The sequence below is a fragment of the Lutjanus erythropterus genome, chromosome 1 (genome assembly GCF_056507025.1).
Source record: "Lutjanus erythropterus isolate fLutEry1 chromosome 1, fLutEry1.hap2, whole genome shotgun sequence".
NCBI lineage: Eukaryota > Metazoa > Chordata > Actinopteri > Lutjaniformes > Lutjanidae > Lutjanus > Lutjanus erythropterus.
The window spans coordinates 20048632-20067612 of NC_139317.1; the positions used below are offsets into that span (position 1 = coordinate 20048632).

General features: G+C 40.1%; 1 protein-coding gene across 1 annotated transcript in view; it reads left to right on the top strand.

Annotated features, from left to right (window-relative positions):
- Window positions 1-18981, top strand: part of igdcc3 (immunoglobulin superfamily, DCC subclass, member 3) — a 72784-nt gene that overhangs the window by 48547 nt on the left and 5256 nt on the right. Inside the window, exons 7-13 of the mRNA XM_084716229.1 lie at window positions 382-547; window positions 13388-13635; window positions 15044-15208; window positions 16510-16698; window positions 17606-17710; window positions 17939-18074; window positions 18220-18430. Coding sequence (XP_084572355.1) covers window positions 382-547; window positions 13388-13635; window positions 15044-15208; window positions 16510-16698; window positions 17606-17710; window positions 17939-18074; window positions 18220-18430 — 1220 coding nt within the window. The remainder of the gene's footprint in view (window positions 1-381; window positions 548-13387; window positions 13636-15043; window positions 15209-16509; window positions 16699-17605; window positions 17711-17938; window positions 18075-18219; window positions 18431-18981) is intronic.

The window sequence follows — 18981 nt, forward strand, 5'->3', positions numbered from 1 at the left end:
TTATTAAGTAACCACATCATGATTTCTGGAAAGAGACAAAATTGTCGAATCTTTCAATTTTATTTTTTTATTTATTTATTTATTTTTCAGCCCAACAAGCTGAGTCCCACCTAGTCCCATTAAATTGGAGAGAAGGCAGACATCTCTATGGCCAGTATCTCTATCTGCAGCTCACCCCAAAACAGTAAAAATGGATAAACAGCACTATAAGCCATCAAGAAGAAAAACGTAGTTTTGATATTGGGGTGAACTGTCTCTTTAAGACTTTGCACTTCTGGATCCCACTCAAATCTTCTAGTTTGTTTCTATAGTACTTTTATCTTTTTTTTGTTGTGGGAACCAGGTCATTGTACCTGACTCTTTGTTTCTTTCCTGTTTCAGCTCCAGCAGAGTTTATTCAAGCTCCGCAGTCCATCGCTCGGCCAGTTGGCACCACTGCCATCTTCACCTGCCAAGCACAGGGCGAGCCTGAGCCCCAGCTCACCTGGCTAAAGAACGGGCAGATTCTGGAGCCCGGGGGATATGTCAAACTCAGGAACAACAACAGGTAAAAAACAAAAAGCCTTCACCTTGTTTTTATACATTTACAGATTCAGTGTAGAGCTGAACTTTTTTTTTTTTTTTAAGATAGCTAATTGCGATTATTTTGACTGATATTGCATACTCAAGCAGATTTCAGACAGTCTTGAAAGAAGAATTACCGTTACATGGGAAGTTTTAGAGAGCATTTTTTCTAAAAAATTTCTAAACTATTTATTTTCTGTGTTATTGTAACCAAATTTGAAATTTGACTACGTGAGGCTAAATGCTGTGGTCCCATTGTGCTTTTGAGTTAGTGTCAGTTATAGGTCGTATGCAGGCATCTGTTTGCCAAAAAAAAGTGTACTATTTGTGTACTTTTTGTTATATGAAAGGGTGTGAAACTCTTTTTGGGCAAGGACCCTCAGAGGACACTCTGCTTTCATTTCAAAATCGTCCCTTTTTTGAGGTCTCAAGGTTGGCAGGTATGGCTTATGTCTTACATGTAGACCTGCTACTATCTTGGTATTGCTTTCTAAAAAGTCAACCTTTATTAAAGCTTTCTAAGTCCTATTAAAGCTTTCTAAGTCCTAATCAATGACTTCATGAATGGTTAATAAATCATTTACAAGTATTTATAATTCATAGGCCATTGATAAGAGTTAATTTTTGACTTGCCAGGTTGTGAATAATTTTGGTGGCTGGTGTTTACCCTCCAGCAAGACACTTGTATTTTTAGCTCTTAAATTCATCAAAAAGACCTTCTAACAGACCACTTTCCTACTGGAGAAATCTGTGGAGAATTTGGATCAAGGTCCGTTTCTTTAAAGAGTGTTAACATTATCAGCCCAGATTTTGCTCCCAACTATCACCACACTCACTGTATCCCTCGAAAGTTGGACCCGGCTCACAGAAGTAATATGGATGTCAGTATTAATCACTGCTGCCTTGATCTGATCATTGGCTTCATCAAATGTGCAATTTCTCTGCGTTTCTGTTGCTTCTAACACGGCAGCTGCTGGACTTCATGCCTGCCAAGACATGAGCCTCAATTTATTTGTGTCTTTGTATGCGAGCAGCGTATTGACTAGATGTTGGATGCTTTCCCATGGCAGTCCCCAGGAATGTCATGAGGAGGAGGACCTCACAACCATCTCTGTTAGTTACCATTAGCACAGCGCTGCAGTATCTGTGTGTGGCTTTCGAGTACTATCTTGGAAATAATATTAAAGGATTAATTGAGCATTGGACCTGCTTTTATGCTCTGGGTTTCAATGTCATTTAAAGGGATGGTTGAATAAGTGTGATTGTATGTGACACTTATCCATGATCTGTGTATTACCCCCAGTATAATGTGATCAGCACGACCCTGGTTTGGAGAAACAGAGAGGTGCCAGCGTGGAAGCTAAGCAATGACCTGCTGTAGACAGGGTGAGCAATGAAATGTATTTTAGCCACTTAAAAGAAGGCCAAACAAGCTGAAGTGGAAGCTATATTTAGAATATTTTCATTGTTTTACATTGCCATCAGGCAGCTGTAATATAAGCCAAATATCACTCCCTTTTGCTCAACCAGACTGCTTTGACTAAATCAGTAATTTTACCTTGAAGAACAAGGGAGTTGCTTGTGTACTCCTCCCTCGATCTGTTAGTTTGCGTTATTGTGTGACTTTGGTGAATTCAAACTAACCTTTTACAACACCAAAGTCACTCAGTAATACAAACTAACTAACCAACTGAGGCAGCAGTAGACCAGCAACTCCTGTGTTATACAAAGTAAAATTACTGATTTGGAGAGCAATATTTGGCTTATATAATGGCAGTTTCCCACTGGAAAAGACCATCTGACAGCACATATCCAGATGGCCCTTTTTTAAGCAGCTAAAATGCTGCTATACCCTGTCCATGGCAGTATGTTACTTAGCTTCCTACACCAGTACTCCTGCTGCTCCTCCAAACTGGAAGCATGCTGACTGCCATCTACTGTAGTTAATACACTGATTATGGATAAGTGTCACATACAGCTCCACTTAAAATAATCCCAACTATCCCTTTAAGAGCGTAAATTCCGTTGGAATGTTTTTGACTTAGGTTTATTGACACCTGATGAAAACAAGCAAATCAGAGAAGCTGCATATGAGTTTAACAAAACATGCCAGGGAGACATAAGTGTCCAGCCTGTTGCTAATACTGCTGGGTGTGTGTGATTGTAAACTGCTTCACTCCATCCATCCAGCAAATGTGTTTTTGAGTAAATTCTGTCATGCATTACTGCACACGGAAAGTTCAATTTTTCCTCCTGACCCTGGCAGCCAATCATCCATGCATGTTGTTATTATTCAGAGAGAGAAATATGAAGTGAATATATTAAATATGCACCCAAAAAATCAATACTTACACTCTGTAGCAGTGAGTGACGGGAGCGGACACCTCCATCGCTCACATACACGGCTCCACTCCCACTTGCCTCCACCGGTCTATATTAGTCAGAGAGATGGAGCGAGGGACTAACGAAGGAGGAAAGAAGAGAGGGAAGAAATAAATGAGAGGCCAGACAGAAAAAAAGAAGAAAAATGAACGGGTGGTCAAGAGAAATGATGAGTCGGCAGGATGAACAAATGAGGAGAGAGGGAAAGATAGAGCAAGTAGTCGGAGCATCACAGCATTTCCACTTGCCACCATTAGTGCATGCTTTAGACCTGCTGTAATATGGATCTCATGCATCACAAAGCCTGCTCTGTGATTGGTTAAGGAGGCAGGCCTCAGCTTGAGATCTACCATTAGCTAATTAGCTCATAAACTCAGCTAGTTGACCAGGAAATGCAGTCAGCCATTTAGAGAGCAGAGCAGCAGCTTCATGTGCATCCTTAGAGTTCGAACAGTGTAGCTGAACTGTGAGGTGAGTAGAGAGAATACATTACAATCTAATTCATTATGTCTCATATTACAGATTATCTGAAGCATTCCTACCCAGAGTGATAAGCCTGTGTACTACAAAATGATTTTTTTTAATAATCAGTTAATCGTTTGGTCTAAACGTCAGAAAATAGTATAAAATGTACACAACCATTTTCCAAGGTCTAAGCTGACATGTTTTGTTTGAACAACACTTAAAAACCAACAGTCCAAAACCAAAATATAGTTATCAAAGTATATTAAAAACCAGCAAATATTCACATTTGCAAAGCCAGCACCAGTGGCAGTTAAAGTGGAAATAGACATCATTTTTGCTTTAATTTATCATGAAATAAATGTTGGCTGTACAGTACAATGGCTATAGGAAAATGACATTGTCTGCATTTAGATTGCTTCCCTATAAGCTTTGCTTTCATCAGTCTGCCACTAGGCACGATTTTTCCCAGGAAAATTATGTCTCCATTATAGACTAAATTAATGAGCAAATTCATGCTTATTTCCTCCTATTGTCTTTTGTAATGTTATTCCTGATGTGAGAGGCACGTCATCACGATACCTTATGCATGTTCCCAAATTCAATATAAAATTGTGAGAATTTCAGTTTAACTCTTTAGTCAACATGCTCTGACTCTGAGGAAATGGTTTTGTGTTGAAGTGTGTTCAATTGTCAGACAGTATTTCCCATAGCGTGCCCTTCGGTTGAGAGGTAGGTCATGGAAGGGGAACACATATCAACAGGGACGCTGAAAAGTTATCTGTTTCCACTTTAGCATTTATGAATTTGCTAAATTATTAATTGACAAACTGTTTCAACTGAACTTGTAACATTTTTTTCTGATCAAAGAAGTGTGATGTTCTTCACTCAGTTGGGCGTACATAACAATGGACTTGCACACCAGAGACCAGGATTCCTGTCCTGTTTCCTCCATGTTGTTCAGTTTAGACTGTTACATAATACAATTGGTTAAGGTAAGGAAAGAATTGGGGTTGTGGTTCAATATTGAAAAAGTCAGCATCAACTTCAAGCATAGTGATGTGATCAATATTCACTAAAACTGAGAGAAAATAGTTAATCTGCACAGTTACCTCACTGTTTTAACAGTGTAACCACAAAAACCAATGACAGAGACAAGTCTTCAAGGAGATGGAAGTAGCTGAGCACTTGGCAAACAACGGTAGACTTTCTAGCCCCCGAGGCTAACAAATAGATAGCACACTACTGTTGACAGATATTAAATCAGACAGTTAAAATCTAACCTCCAGTTCTCACAGAAGAATAGGCAGAAGAAGAGACATCTCCCCAATCATTTTCTCATCAAGACTTGTTAAGCCCCTTGCTTTTGTTTTTTCTCACCACAAGTCATTACTAAACCAAGCTGTTGCAGTCTCCATTTTGTTTACATCTGATTCCCCATAAGATCACATGAGATCATGCTCCCATTGGTACAATAATCTTAATAATATCCTGTAGTCTGTCATGCACCATTATTTTAACATCTTGCCATGGGTTCATATTTGAGATTGGAAAGAAGAACACTGGTGAACATTCTCCGCATGTTTGTGATGCAACCCATTCTCAAATTAGTTAGGATTTTAAAACTCTGCCTTTAAAGCCTGGCTTAAGTAGAACCAAGTGGTTTGAGTTGCCTAAGCATGACCTGTGAGGAAAGCAAATTAAATTTGTATTTTGTTGACTCAGACAGTATGAATATGCTGCTGATTTGGTCAGTTTGAACGTGTCCTCGTTCTGTTAATAAATATTATCTGGTGGAAATGCATTTCCTATAATATGCTAATTTCTTACTGCTAGTTAGTTACATTAGATTATGTTGACATGGCATACTTTTGTCATGCGCATACATCATAGGAGCCACAAGTAGAACCACCAACCCCAATGATTAGAGGCTAACATGTCCTCCCTCCAAGCTGTAGCCACCTCATAAATTTTAGTTGTACATGAAATTTTATAGAAGACTGAGTTGGGAAATTCATAGTGAGGTGAATTTTACCTGAGGCCCCAAAAAGCCATGTGTTGTGTTTTCTAGTGTAGTTAAGGTCCTGAGAGGGAGGAAAATTATATGGCATAGGGCACAATTTACCTCCCAAACCAAGCCAAAACAGAAGTAATGACATGTAAATGATATTCAGCAGCTCCAGGCAGCACAATGATTCTGTTCTTTTAAATACAAACTCTATCTAATAGGGGAAGCTCGGCTTTACAATGAGAGCAGCATATCGCAGAGAGATTTTAATCAATGTGTGTGGCTGTGTGTGTTTGTGTAAAAATGTACACGAGGAGGTTTCTCCCCTCAGCCATCTTTCATGACGCTGACCTTCAAAAGCAAATCGGACAAGCGAAGGAAGGAGAATCGATTGTACATTTCATTCACACACACGCATGCACACACATTAATCAAAAAGCAAGTGAGCCCGTATGTGCACACACAGCCCCATGGTGCAAGCCATCATTCATTTTGTGCACACGCATAATCAAACATGAAAATTCACAAACGTGTTGCCCCTTAACTCCTCATCTGCACACACACAGAACACAGTTACGTGGAATCCTGTATAAGATGATGTCAGAGAGAAGAGCTGATTGGCTGCTTCTGTTTACAGCTGTGTGTTTGCTCTCTCTTGTCACGTCCCAACAGGACGTGATACACACACCTGCACACATGCTCACATACAGGCACACACACACATTATTGTTAACCCATTCATTATTGGCCTTTGCTGACCAGGCTCCTGTAAAACATGCTGCTGTGGCTATTTGAAGCCTCTATGAGAGCTGCTGCTAATTATGCATAAGGAGTCGCCTCACTATTAAGTCTCTAAAGCTGACAAGTGTAATCATCCAACACGTACAAGCTGTGATCTCACATCAGAGGGTGTGATAATCACGAGGTTGAAACCAGCCTGTGTTGCTTTTAGGGTCTGACCGGAGGGAGTAAAAAAAATTATATCGATATATTGACCGATATTGCGGTAACCCTTATGTGTGCTTTTCAAACACTTGTGACGAAGATATATGATGGAGGAAAGACATTTTACAGTCAGAGCAATCATATTTTGTTGATTTTGGAGTTTCCATCTTAATAGCCACAAAAAAATAACATCAAAATAAATAATCTGTAGAAAAATCTCCCCTGCTACTCTGTAACTGGCCTATGATACTAATCACTCTAACCTCGCCTGTGACAATGTAAATACAGTCCTGTTTTATCTGATCTCACAGAGAATCTGACTGGATGGCAGGCTTTAAGAATAGCTATTATCTATCACTGATGGTCTTGTTTGCCTATGTAGGTCATATGGAGGCATCAGTGATAAACTGAGGCTGTTTCATAACCAGTTAAAACTCCTTGTTACAGCTTTAAATTTGAAACAATATATCCCATTGTCGTATGCATATAATGCACAAAATACTGTAATGAAGACATAATAATATAACTCCAAAAAATAGAGAAGACAATTAGACCAAATAGAAGACACATCAATAAAAAAATATGAAAAATAAATAATATTGTGTATTTGGTTGTTTGTTCTGGGCTTCTGTAGAAACATGGCAGTGCAACTTGGCTGCCTGCCTGTGGGAGAGGACCCGCTCCTTCTGTAGATACAAATGGCTCATTCTAGTTTAAGGAAAACGCAAAGGGTTCTTATTTTCAGGTAATTATACACTAATTGAAACATATTTATGAATATAATATTCCATTCCTGCCATATTCTGTCAATAATGTCCTGTACTAATTTAAGCTAGGCCAATATTGGCTTTTAATACTGACCATAGTATTACTAACGTATATCTTTCTGCCTCTAAGTTTTTTTTAAAAGTGACACTAATGGTCATGAAAATTAAATGCTAACTTATGATGAACGACAATTTGAGAAAAAGATCCCAAAAGTTTTTTGTTTTTTTTTTGTTTTTTTTTAACAATTTACTCTTTCTTTGAATAATGTTAGAAGATTTAGGCTCTTTTCACATTTGTATGTGAACAGTTTAAGTTAAATAGTAAAAAAAAGACCATGTTTCAAGTGTGTGTGAACGTTGTGGTGTGTTTTATAATTAATGGCCGACATCTGAAGGAACAGGCTACCGTACAAATCTGGACATTTCGTTGCAGAATCCTTTCAAAGTGTATTTTTTCCCTTTCTTCTCTTTTCCTTTTTTCCGCTTTCTTTCACCAAGACCTGCCTTTCTTGTTTGTGGCCCCTCTCGGTGCCCCACATCCCCCTTCCTGCCCCCATTACAGAGCGCTGGGGCCTGGGCATTGGCCTTGAACTCTGACCCCGCCTGTAATCAGTCATATCCCTGGGCCCTTCCCTCCTCTCAGGCCACAGACAGCTCACCGCTCCTCCCCTCCCCCTTCCCCACCTCTTCCTCCTGTTCTCTCTTTGTCCCTGTATTTTTTCCCCCTTTTCCCTCTTGCTGGATCCAGAATGGCCACGCTGGCTGTTGATGGGGTGCTGCTCAGAGACAACGAAGAGTAAACACAGCCTCAGCAGCCCGAACAACAGGCCCAAGACCCCCATGTCAGCCACTCCCCTGGCCCACGGCCTTATCCATCAATCTGTGAAACGACCTCGAACTGATGAGTAAATGATGGTGTCAACCTGTCAAGACAGGACAGCCTGGCTTTTGAGACCATGTAAGACAAGCAAACAGCCCAAATTCAGGCCTTACACCTTCCAGATCTCTTCTTCTGTCTTCTTTATTCCTCACACATTGTATGGATCTGTGGTGGTCCTGCTCTGCTGTTGCATATTAATCTAGATCAATCTGTTCTAAAACTAAGACTATTTGAAAAACATCTTTTAAAAAAGGAGAACAGGAAAGGGCTCTTGAGTGTTGCACTTAAATGAGAAATGTTGTAATATTTAAAACTTAAAACTCTAGAAATATGAAGGTTATCCAACTTTTCAAGTTCTGGACCAATTTATTTTTAATGGAAATTGTCTGAACTGTTAACAGTTAGGTGTGCAAACTGGAACGTATTTGGTTCCATGTTGGTGGAAAAAGGCCTATTAGTGCATTTCCACCACAGGAACCAGCGTCTAAATTAAGTTTCAGGGACATTATTTTAACCCCCAAAAAGTCCTTGCTCGGGAGGTAGTACTACAAAAGTACAAGAACTTTGGAGGTGAGAACACCATTTTAAATCTGTTTTCTTACTTTAAGTCTAGCATTACAGGATACAGCATTTTCAATCCCCTTTGCTACGAAAGCTTGTCTCTTTTCCAGCGTTGACTCACAGACCCCATTTGCAAAGCACTGAATCACAACAGCAGCACAACTTCTCCTTCATGCTTCCTGTTGTTGAAGTGTCGCACAAATAATGCCTGTCTATTGATTTATATGGCATCATCGTACTTGTATAGTTGCACCCAAAAATTAAATCAAGATGTCACTTTTTCATTTGTCAGCAGACTTCTATTGCCTAAGATTTGCAGTCTTTAGATTCCAGCAAAATGTAGCCAACAATTAGCTGAATGAACCTTTTAGTGCCTTGAAAAGTAGTTCCTTTGACAAAAACTTCCAGGTACTTTTGGTAGAAACACAGCTTTTGTGTAGCACAGTGCAGCATGTTTACATTTCTTAACTTGTTCTATACTTCTCAAGTGTGACTCATACTGCACTTAACTATTCCAACCTTACTGATACCTTTTATTTTCAGTTTGCATAGTATTCTAATTTGTACATAATTAATCTATTCAACTTTAACTTTTTAACCTTTTAAATTAGTCTCTTTAAACTTGTCTCTTTCTTGTTCTACTGCACTGCATCACCAAGTCAAGTTCCTGTGCACATTTGACAAATGAAGTAATTCTGATTTTTTTTTAAATTATACCCCAATCTATACCCCTAAATAACTTCTCTGTCTTCTTTGTATATTCTGATCCTCTAAAATGTCAAAACCACTAAAGCTTTCATCCTGGAAGTTGGAAAGGAAGTTTTGACAGCAGGTGTGGAATTTCATGAGCTACACGTCAGCAGGATCAGTCAGCGTGCGTGTGTGTGTGCATGTCCATGCATGTGTATGTGAGTGAGCAGACATGCGGTCAGACGCTACTGTACCTTCAGAAACAAGCAAGGTCTTGTGAAATTTCCCCACATTCCCTTCACATGCTCAGGGGGCCCCGATGGCATCGGGTAGTGTGTCCCTGGGGGCCTCTTTGCTGTGTCTGTGGCGTCTGGTCAGGCTGCCTGTCTGCAAACACTCCATCCATTGCTGATATGAAAGGCTGTCAGAAACGTGATGGTTGAGAAGCGAACTGAGGGCTGGCGACTGCTGCCACCTCAGGGGTCAGAGGTGAGATTGGCTCAGGGAGGGTGAAATACAGAGGGCCTCTTTGACCTGATAATTATCCAGATTGAATCCACCTGACAGACTGGAAAGAATAATAACTCTTCCACCTGGCAGTCTATGCTGACCCAGATTAGAGATGTACAGTAATTGTATCCCAGCACATCAATTTTGAAAAGGAAATGGAATGATTCACTTCTTCGTCTTACCCGCTGACCCAGAAGAGCACTTCCCCATCCTTACAAATCCATCCTTACAAACCGCACTGAGGCTGGTCTGAGGTCAACGCTGTCTGCCAAGAGCTGAAATGCCACTTTTCTCATGTCCCATTTCACAGGTCCAGAAGGTGGGCCGTGTATACCACACACAGCTGATGTGTTCTTTCAGAAAATTGCATGCTTTTCCTCACGGGATCATCCTGGCATTTCTTAATAAAATTTGATTCAATACACTGAGGATCCAACCTGTCTGTCAAAGAAAGATGAAAATCTGTTTGACAGGTTCTTACAAACTACAAGTGACAGATTAGCGGGAGGCTGAAGGATATTTTGTACTCCTATGACATTCGATTCTACTGTTTCAACTTAAAGCACAGCATGAGAAGAAGCCAGATGGTTTTCTTCTCTTTATTTAAAAAATGCTTCTGATCTCATAAAATGCCACGACCAAGGGCTTCAACATCTTTAAGCAGAGAAAACTACTAAAGTTGCCAAACACATGCTTCAAATGTAACAGTGTTAAGGAACACTCTTTCACTGGTTATATGTTATGTGGTAAAAAAAAAAGTTTTTGGAAGAAGGTTCTTGACATGGTTAGCCAGACAACACAATCCGTTCTCATCATAACTAATCAAATACCAACATTTTGTAACCACCCTTCAGCATCTCATACAGACTCACAAGGTACCCTATAGTGTCTCTGTGAAGCCAGTAAGCCTTTATATTGTTAATGTTGTAAAACAGTCACAGTTTGGGTAGGTTTAGAAGAAGATCATGCTTGAAGGTACAATGAGTGCATGACCCATGTGATGACATGTGACAAGACATCGCTGAAGCGACTGTGAAACAAAAGTCACATGACATAAATCACATGACACACGTAAATTTACGTATCTTAAAACTTTTATTGACATTCTGATTCTCACACAGGACACAAACCATGGTCTGCTGGCTGAAAGTCCTGTGTTTATTTGAGCCGTCCATCCACCCCACCTCCTCCATGTGTGGACTTTGTCCCTCTTTATAATGCATTGAAAGCTTGGTGTATCTCATACAGCCACGGATGGGTTTACTGTGAAGTCACTTGAAAGCCTGGTGTGTCTCTTTCAGACGGTAATGGGCGCATCTGTAGGAGTTCCCAAGGGGCGGTGATAAAACATTGGTATTTGATGAGTTGGGAATGAGGCTAGATAACAAAACTGAAAATTCCTTGTTTGCCAAAGTAGTGCATCATGGGTATTTATCCAAGTGATTTTATCACTAAGAAGAGCATCCTTGCACTAATAGACCTGCGTTTCTTACAAGCTAAAAGAGCAATAGCTATAGGATGAAAAAATGTGGCCAATTAATAAGTATAAATCGATATACTAATGGGTAACTGAGATATTTTTTCCATCTGGACCCTATTTTCCTATGTTTTTTGTGTCTAAGTGACTAATGGAACAACAGTTTTTGAAGTTGTATGAGAGCAGTGCAGCCGGCAGTGTAATCCTACACAAGGAAGTCCACTAAAAGTGCTTTTGCTCTCACTTTTTAAAAAATGACCTTTCTCTGTAGTGATTTCCATAATGTTGTCAGACACTTACGATAACAGTCTGAGCCTTTCTGCAAAAACAAGCAGCCTTAGTGGACTTAGTGTGATGGTACATTGTAGCTCATTTTCGCCTCTGATAGCTGCTGCGGTCTCCCTCAGCACTGGACCCATTTCAAAAATGGTTGTCCTCATTAATGTGGAGGAAAAAAGCTTCCTGGTTGAAAATCACTGAAGTTGCACTTTATGGACCTTTCATCATGTGTTGCAATGGAAAGACTAACATACATTACAAAGGGGAAACTGGAGGTTTTTGAAAAATATCTGGTGAAACAACATGTTGGTAATAATCAGTGGAGCCAAATGGGGGCAGGGTCTTTTATTCACACACCTATTCATTCATTATTGACCGCCCCCCCCCCAAAAAAAACAAAAAAATGTAATGTTAAAAAAAAAAGAAAGAAAGGAAGACAAAGGCTACAATTAAAGCCCGCCAATATTCCCATGGTATTCATTATTTGTGCTTTTGCACTTTTCTCCTATACATATTATAGCTTAAATACAGTAGAAATGGCCTTGGCATGAAAATGGCATGAAGAAATGTTTTGTGCCACAGGGCCTCATTTCCATAGTATGTTAAATGTTTTATTTTTCCTTTAGCCTTAGGAAAAACACAATGAGGGGAGTGGATTATATATTCTTGTCTAATAACACCTACTCAGTATGCACGCACATACATACACACACAATGCCCCCCTTTATTTCTTCTCTGATGGAAGACAGGGCAGGTTAGAGGGAAGCAGAAGAAGCACCGATACAGTAGAGAGATGAGGACAAAGAGTCGAGTGGCAGAGGTACGATAGAGACGAGAAAAGGTTTGGAACAAAGACAATGCGAGGAACATCATTTACTTTATGTGTGAGGCTGTGTATACGTGTGCATGCAAAAGTATGTGAGTACCTGTGTGTGTACAGACAGATGAAAGATTTCACTGATGTTGGCAAAGTACTTTTTTTTTGAAACACTGAAATACATTTATATACTCCAGTCAAAATCTGGGGAGACTGAGAGTATGCACTTGAGAATGAGTGAGTCTTTTACACACTGCTTCTGTCTGTGCGTACACACTAAGACAAACACAGTACCACTTGACGTACTGTCACATTCATCCTCTTACCTTCTTATCTGAGGTATGATCTAACTACATTAAAACTACATTTTTATATATTGTTACATCCCTACTACTAGCAGCACTTCTTTCAAGGGAGACACGTTTTTGGTGCCGTTTGTCAACAGAATATTTCAGAATTAGTTTTTAAAAAAAAATCTGTGCATCTATGAATGGTGACTGGTGTCAGCATGTGATAATTTATAAAGCACATATAAAGGCTCATAACTCCTGAAGCATGAAACTTAGAGTATTTTTCTCCTGAATTTAAGATACATCAGTCAGTATAAGCTGTTTCAGCAGATTTTGACTTATCTTTTTATAACAGTTTATTAACAGTCTACTTTTACATTTCAACTAATGTACGCCAAAGTAAATGTATGACACATTTGGATGAGTCTGAAAACAGTTCAAGTTCAATCAGTTCATTTTTTTTTTTCCTCTAATTGGTTGCCAAATTCTTGTGAGTGTGGCATATTACACATATCACACATAGACTGCCATAACTCTTAAACACACATATATCAACTGTGAGTGATTCCACAAGGTCAGATGGCATTTCCACCATCTGTGGTGCTACAGCAACATAATAAATTCAGTCATACCTCAGTCATCACGAGCCTGACTCACTTGAAATTTTGCGCTCGTTTTCTTACATACAGTCCAACATGATTCTTGTGTTTCATGTTGGTTTCCTGTTTCCTTTCTCCTGTTCTGTCCTCTCGCAGCACACTGATAATAGATAGCATCAGCCAGGACGACGAGGCTATCTACCAGTGTATCGCTGAGAACAGCGCCGGCTCCACACAGGCCAGTGCCCGCCTTACAGTGCTCTGGGCTGACGGGCTGCCTGGTGTGCCCACCCACGTGCAGGCCGAGGCCCTCTCGCCCACCACCATCCAGGTGTCCTGGAGGGAACCTGCTCAGAACACTCAGGACATCATCGGTTATGTGCTCCACATCCGCAAGACCTCAGGTGAGCCTGCACTGAAGACCATGAGACACATAGCTGTGTGCAGAAGATTTCATGACAATAAGTTACAGTAGAATACAATTAAGAAACAAAACATTGTCTCATGAAATACATGTCAAAGGCCATATCAGGTGGGATGAGGAAAGCTGGAAGAAAACAGACTTAAAGTTTTGGCTGCATAATTAAAAAAAAAAACAACAAAATATTCATGTGCTTAAATGTGAAATCTCCAAATGTATTCACATAAATACAAACGACAGCAAATGAGGGAGCCTTTATGTGAATAAACTGTATTTAATCATGTAAATAAGCTGCGTTACACAAAAGCAGTTCGCACTGCATACACGCAGATCTCAAGTGGCGCCAGTGTTTCACAAAAATTGTCATTTGCAAATTGCAGGGAAAAAAGCAAGTTCTCTCACTGCATCTTTTGGTTAGTTAAATGTGTCAAAAGGAACACATGCAGAAATGATCTCCTGTTGCAAGTCGCAGTTTGCACATTGCAAATTTGGTGAAAGTCCTACAAAAATGCACAATTTTTAGTGTTTCCCATTGCATTTACATTCATTACATTCATTTAGCAGATGCCTTTGCCCAAAGGTCCATACACTAACTACATTCAAACTCCATAGGAACAAGAGGCAAAAAAAAATGGAAGAGCATCTCTCCCTAAAAGTCTGTTCAGTGTTTCAGTACAATTCCCCACTTGACTATAAAGATGGTGTAATAAGATTACTAAAAAATTAATTTCTGACTTTTTGCCTTGGGATCCATATGTGTGAACTATTGGGATGAAGCTCCCTGTGTGTTTATACATGCACATGTGCATGCTTGTTTACGTGTGTTTGTTTACAGCTTTGAGCGAGTGTATGAGCGTGTATGTGTGTTTTTGTCTGTGTGTGGAGGGAGTCTTGTAGCGCCAGCTGCTGTTCTCCTCCATACTTCTATCGGATGGATAATTAAGGGCCCCAGGGCCCAACCAATAGGATCTGCAGTAATTACTGTTCCAAGATGGCATGGCCCAATGGGTTGAGGGCTGGAGGTAGATAGTGGTTATGGTTGGTTGTGTCTGGATTAAGAGCAATAAAATGCTTTAACACATCCTTATAACTCTCCTTTTTTACCTCCTCTGCCTCCTCACTCCACCCCTGCAATTCTACAAGCCATTGTCATTCAGGCTCCCAGGGCCAAACTAGATTAGCTATTACCTAACAGAGCTGCTCTGATAAAACCAGTGAAATGGGCAATAACCATAAAATGATGACAGAAACAGATTGTATTTATTGTGTCCTTCCATGATCTTATATTCCATCACTTTAATGCCTGCTCCTCCTCCCGTCCGTTTGTGTGTTTCCCCTTTCCTTCTCTCACTTTTCTCAATTCTCACCTCCTCTTTCCGTTCTTGCTGCAGACCCAGTGGATAAGGAGTATGAGGAGGCCGTCAGTAAGGTGACACTGCAGCAGATCATCAGGGATCTGGAGCCCTCCACCAGTTACACCTTCTACGTCAAGGCCTACACATCCCATGGGGCCAGCAGACCATCAGACAACGTCACAGAGAGCACTCATGGGGAGGGTGAGTTGGAGGCAACACACACTGATTACAAAGATTTAAAAATATACCTAATAACCTGATCAAAATCTACAGTTAGAATCTACTGTTACAATCTTTTTGATTCCTTTTGTCAGGTATTGTCAGTTGTTGAGATTGTTAATGCCTTCCTATTCTGGAATCTTCCCCTCAAACATGCTATTGAACTGTTAAAAAAAAAAGACTAATCTTGATCCACTTGTTTTTGAGAATTACAGACCAATATCGAAGCTTAAATTTTTTCGGAAAATTCTTGAGAACGTAATTTAGCAGCATGTATCTGTCAGGTAATAATTTGATGTTTATCAGTCTGGTTTTAGAGTTAACCACAGTACTGTAACTGCCCCCCCAATGCAGCATTCAACACTGTGGACCATGTTAGTCTTCTTGAGCACCTTGAACACTATCTAGGTCTTAAAGGCACAGTTCTAAACAGGTTTTCTTCATATCTTACAGGAAGATCTTTCTCTGTGTCTGTTGGTAATTGTGACTCTGATGTGGTTGGCCTTCCATATGGAGTCCCTCAGGGGTCAATTCGTGGTCTTCTGTTTTTTAATCTGTACATGCTTCTGCTCAGGTCCATTATACAGCAATTTAACATTTCATATCAGTCATATGGTGATGACACAGTTATACATATCTGTTTCTACCAGTAACAGCAGCCCAGTAAATAATCTCATTCAGTGCATCGCAGATATCAGATTTTGGATGGTCAAAATTTTTTTACAGCTTAATCATGACAAAACAGAGATCCTGTTAGTAGAACTAAAGGCTTTGAGGCATGAAATTCAATTTTTATGAACTCACCTGTCTGTAAAAGCATTTGAGCATGTCAACAACTTGGTTATGATTTTAGATGTTGATCTTAACTTCCAGAAGCACATCTCTAGTATTTCTAAGACTGCCTTTTATCACCTTAGTAATATATCAAAAGTTAGATGCTTTTTGTCTCAGTCAGACTCTGAAAATCTGGTTCATGCTTTTATTTCCATTAGACTGGAAATGCAATTTTTACTGGATTGATAAAGTAGACATTGAATAAACCCCAGCTTATTCAGAATGTGGCAGCCAGAGTATTAACGAAAACCAAAAGGTCTGAACACATAACTGCTGTTTTATCTTCTCTTCACTGGCTCCCAGTGAAACAAAGTATTGATTTTAAAGTAAGCAAGAACAGCAGGAAGAATAAATAGAGAATAGAAAATTGACAATAACATGTGAAAAAATATCATGAAGATGATAACAACAATAAGTAAGTGTGTTCTGTGTTGTATCTGTTGTTGCAGTGCCCGCGCCTCCTTCCCTCTTCACCAAGGTGGTGAACAGCAGTGTTATACAAGCAACGTGGGAACCTTCCTCCAAGATGGGCCAACATCAAGGCTTCAGGCTGTTTTACAGAAGAGCCCACACACCACTGTTCACTGGTCCCATCGCCTTCCCTCGCAACGTCACCCAGTACAACATCACTCAGCTCGGTGAGACATGTGGTGTCTTTCATATTTGATACTGTGATCCGATCCCAGAAACAAGCATCTCAGACTTCCTCCATGGAACTTCTACCTCAGACAGTGACTTATGGTAGGATTATCTGAAGTGGTTTTGTACGAGGTACATGTCCATCATCACGGTAAATGTTGGTTGGCATGCCACCGGTTTGGAGAAGCAGCAGGAATAACAGTTTAAGAAGCTAAGAAATCTACTGCTGTGGACAGGGCCAGCAACAAACCGATTTTAGCCACCTAAAAGAGGCCTGCCTAAAAAAAAAAAAAAAAACGCACTGTCATTGTATGCCATATATAAAAACATTTTAATACAGAAGAGTTGCTGGTCTGTCGCTGTTGCAATCTGTTTGTGTTATTGTGTGACTTTGGTGAATCCAAACTAACCTTTTACACACAAAATCGCAAACAAAGTAAGCAATCAAGGCAGCATCTGACCAGCATCTCCTGGAGTCTGTGAGGTAAAATACTGATTTTAGAAATGGAGTCTGGTTGAGCGAAAGAAAGTGTCATTTAAGCTCCCAACTCTTAATTTTAGGAAGGAAAATGACTGACTGGTGTTGGACATTGGGTTCAGCTATCAACACTTGTACAGTACAACAGTCACTGCTTATGCAACTGTTGACATTTTTTGTGTACTTGTCTGTAACAAAGAAACTAATAAACTCAACTAACTACTCTCCTAAATATCAGCAGAAATAAGATTATGTTGTTTCTTAGATCAAGTACGCAAACAAGAGGGTATTTTATCCTAGGTCTAAAAGAAGGACCAAATATGTGTTAATTTGGCCCAGTTAGGATTGATATCCCCCTCTGAGATGCTTAAGAAATACTGCTCCATTCATTATCTGAACATCTCTTTCTGTCTTTTGTTTTTGTCCAGATCCTACACTGGTCTATGAGATAAAGCTCATCGCATACAACCAACACGGAGATGGCAATGCCACGGTGCGATTTGTTTCGCTTCGGGAAGCGGTGGCAAAATCTGGTGATTATCTGACACAACTAAGCACACACAGCCACACGTACTGTAGCTACACACTGTCCTACGTCAGTCCAGCGCATCCATGTTTAATGCACCTCACTGAGTCACACGTGTCATCTTCTGTCACGTAAAGCTGGATGTTGATGTCTTTCGTCCACCTTCTAGACATACTCCTGTTAATACAAACTGTGGTGTTTTTTTTTGACTGTGAGGTGTTTCCTATCTTCTCAGTGTTGGATGCCCCATGTGACTGTGTGAAAGATGAACAGAGTAAAACATCAACTACAGGCATCATAATCGGCATTCACATCGGAGTCACCTGTATCATCTTCTGTGTGCTCTTCCTCGCCTTCAGCTACCGGGGCAGGTCAGTACAAACATGGCATGTAAATCCCAAAAAGCAATAACAAACGGGTCCACGGGAAATAACTTGCCAATAATTGTTAATGTCAATCTATCATGTGTATGCAGCTGATGAGTGTTTTATGTTTGTGGGTTCATGTAAAACCCAGGTTAATGATGTGTAAGACGGTTCAGGCCACCCCCCAGGCAGGACACAGCGCGGTGCTGGAATCGTCGTCCTCTTCCCAGGGGGCCTCTGGGCTGAACGGGTCTGCCAGGAGAGAGATGGAGGTCAATGGCAGCGCGGCGGGGAAGAAAGTGGCTGACAGCAATGAGCTCGAGAGACTTTTCACACAACCCAGTACACAAGATACATGCATGGTGAGTCCAGATGTTAAAGACTTTTTAATCCAGTCAGTGTTAAATGCGACATGTTTTTATACAAAAACATTTTAAAGGGAAAATAAAGTTTATTGCAAATTGGGTCATATTTTTGTTCTTCTGGACATCAGTTCTGTAGGTGGAAAGAAAATTACAATCCAAACTGTCTGTTGTTAACCTCCAACACACTTCTGGTAACTCAGAAGCTATTTCTTTGAGTGCAGCATGATCGCAGCTGATATAATCAATGGTATGTGCTGCAGAAGGAATAACAAGCTGTAATAAAGTGTAGTTTACCTTTAAATCAATTCCACTTTAATTCTCAGTCATGTTCATTCACCCAGTTTATTTCCAGTAAGCAGAGAAAACAATTCCAGCGACTGTTCCATCAGAAAAAGCAATTCAACAGTGTTAGAAGCTGCATTATTATTGTTATGTTATGAGACTTTTACATTTGTAAAGAAATTCTTGCCGGTTTATCAGCAAAAAGCAGCAGAGGATGGTTTATGTTTGCCTCTTCTTCTTTCCTTCCCTAAAATAGAAGCATGACC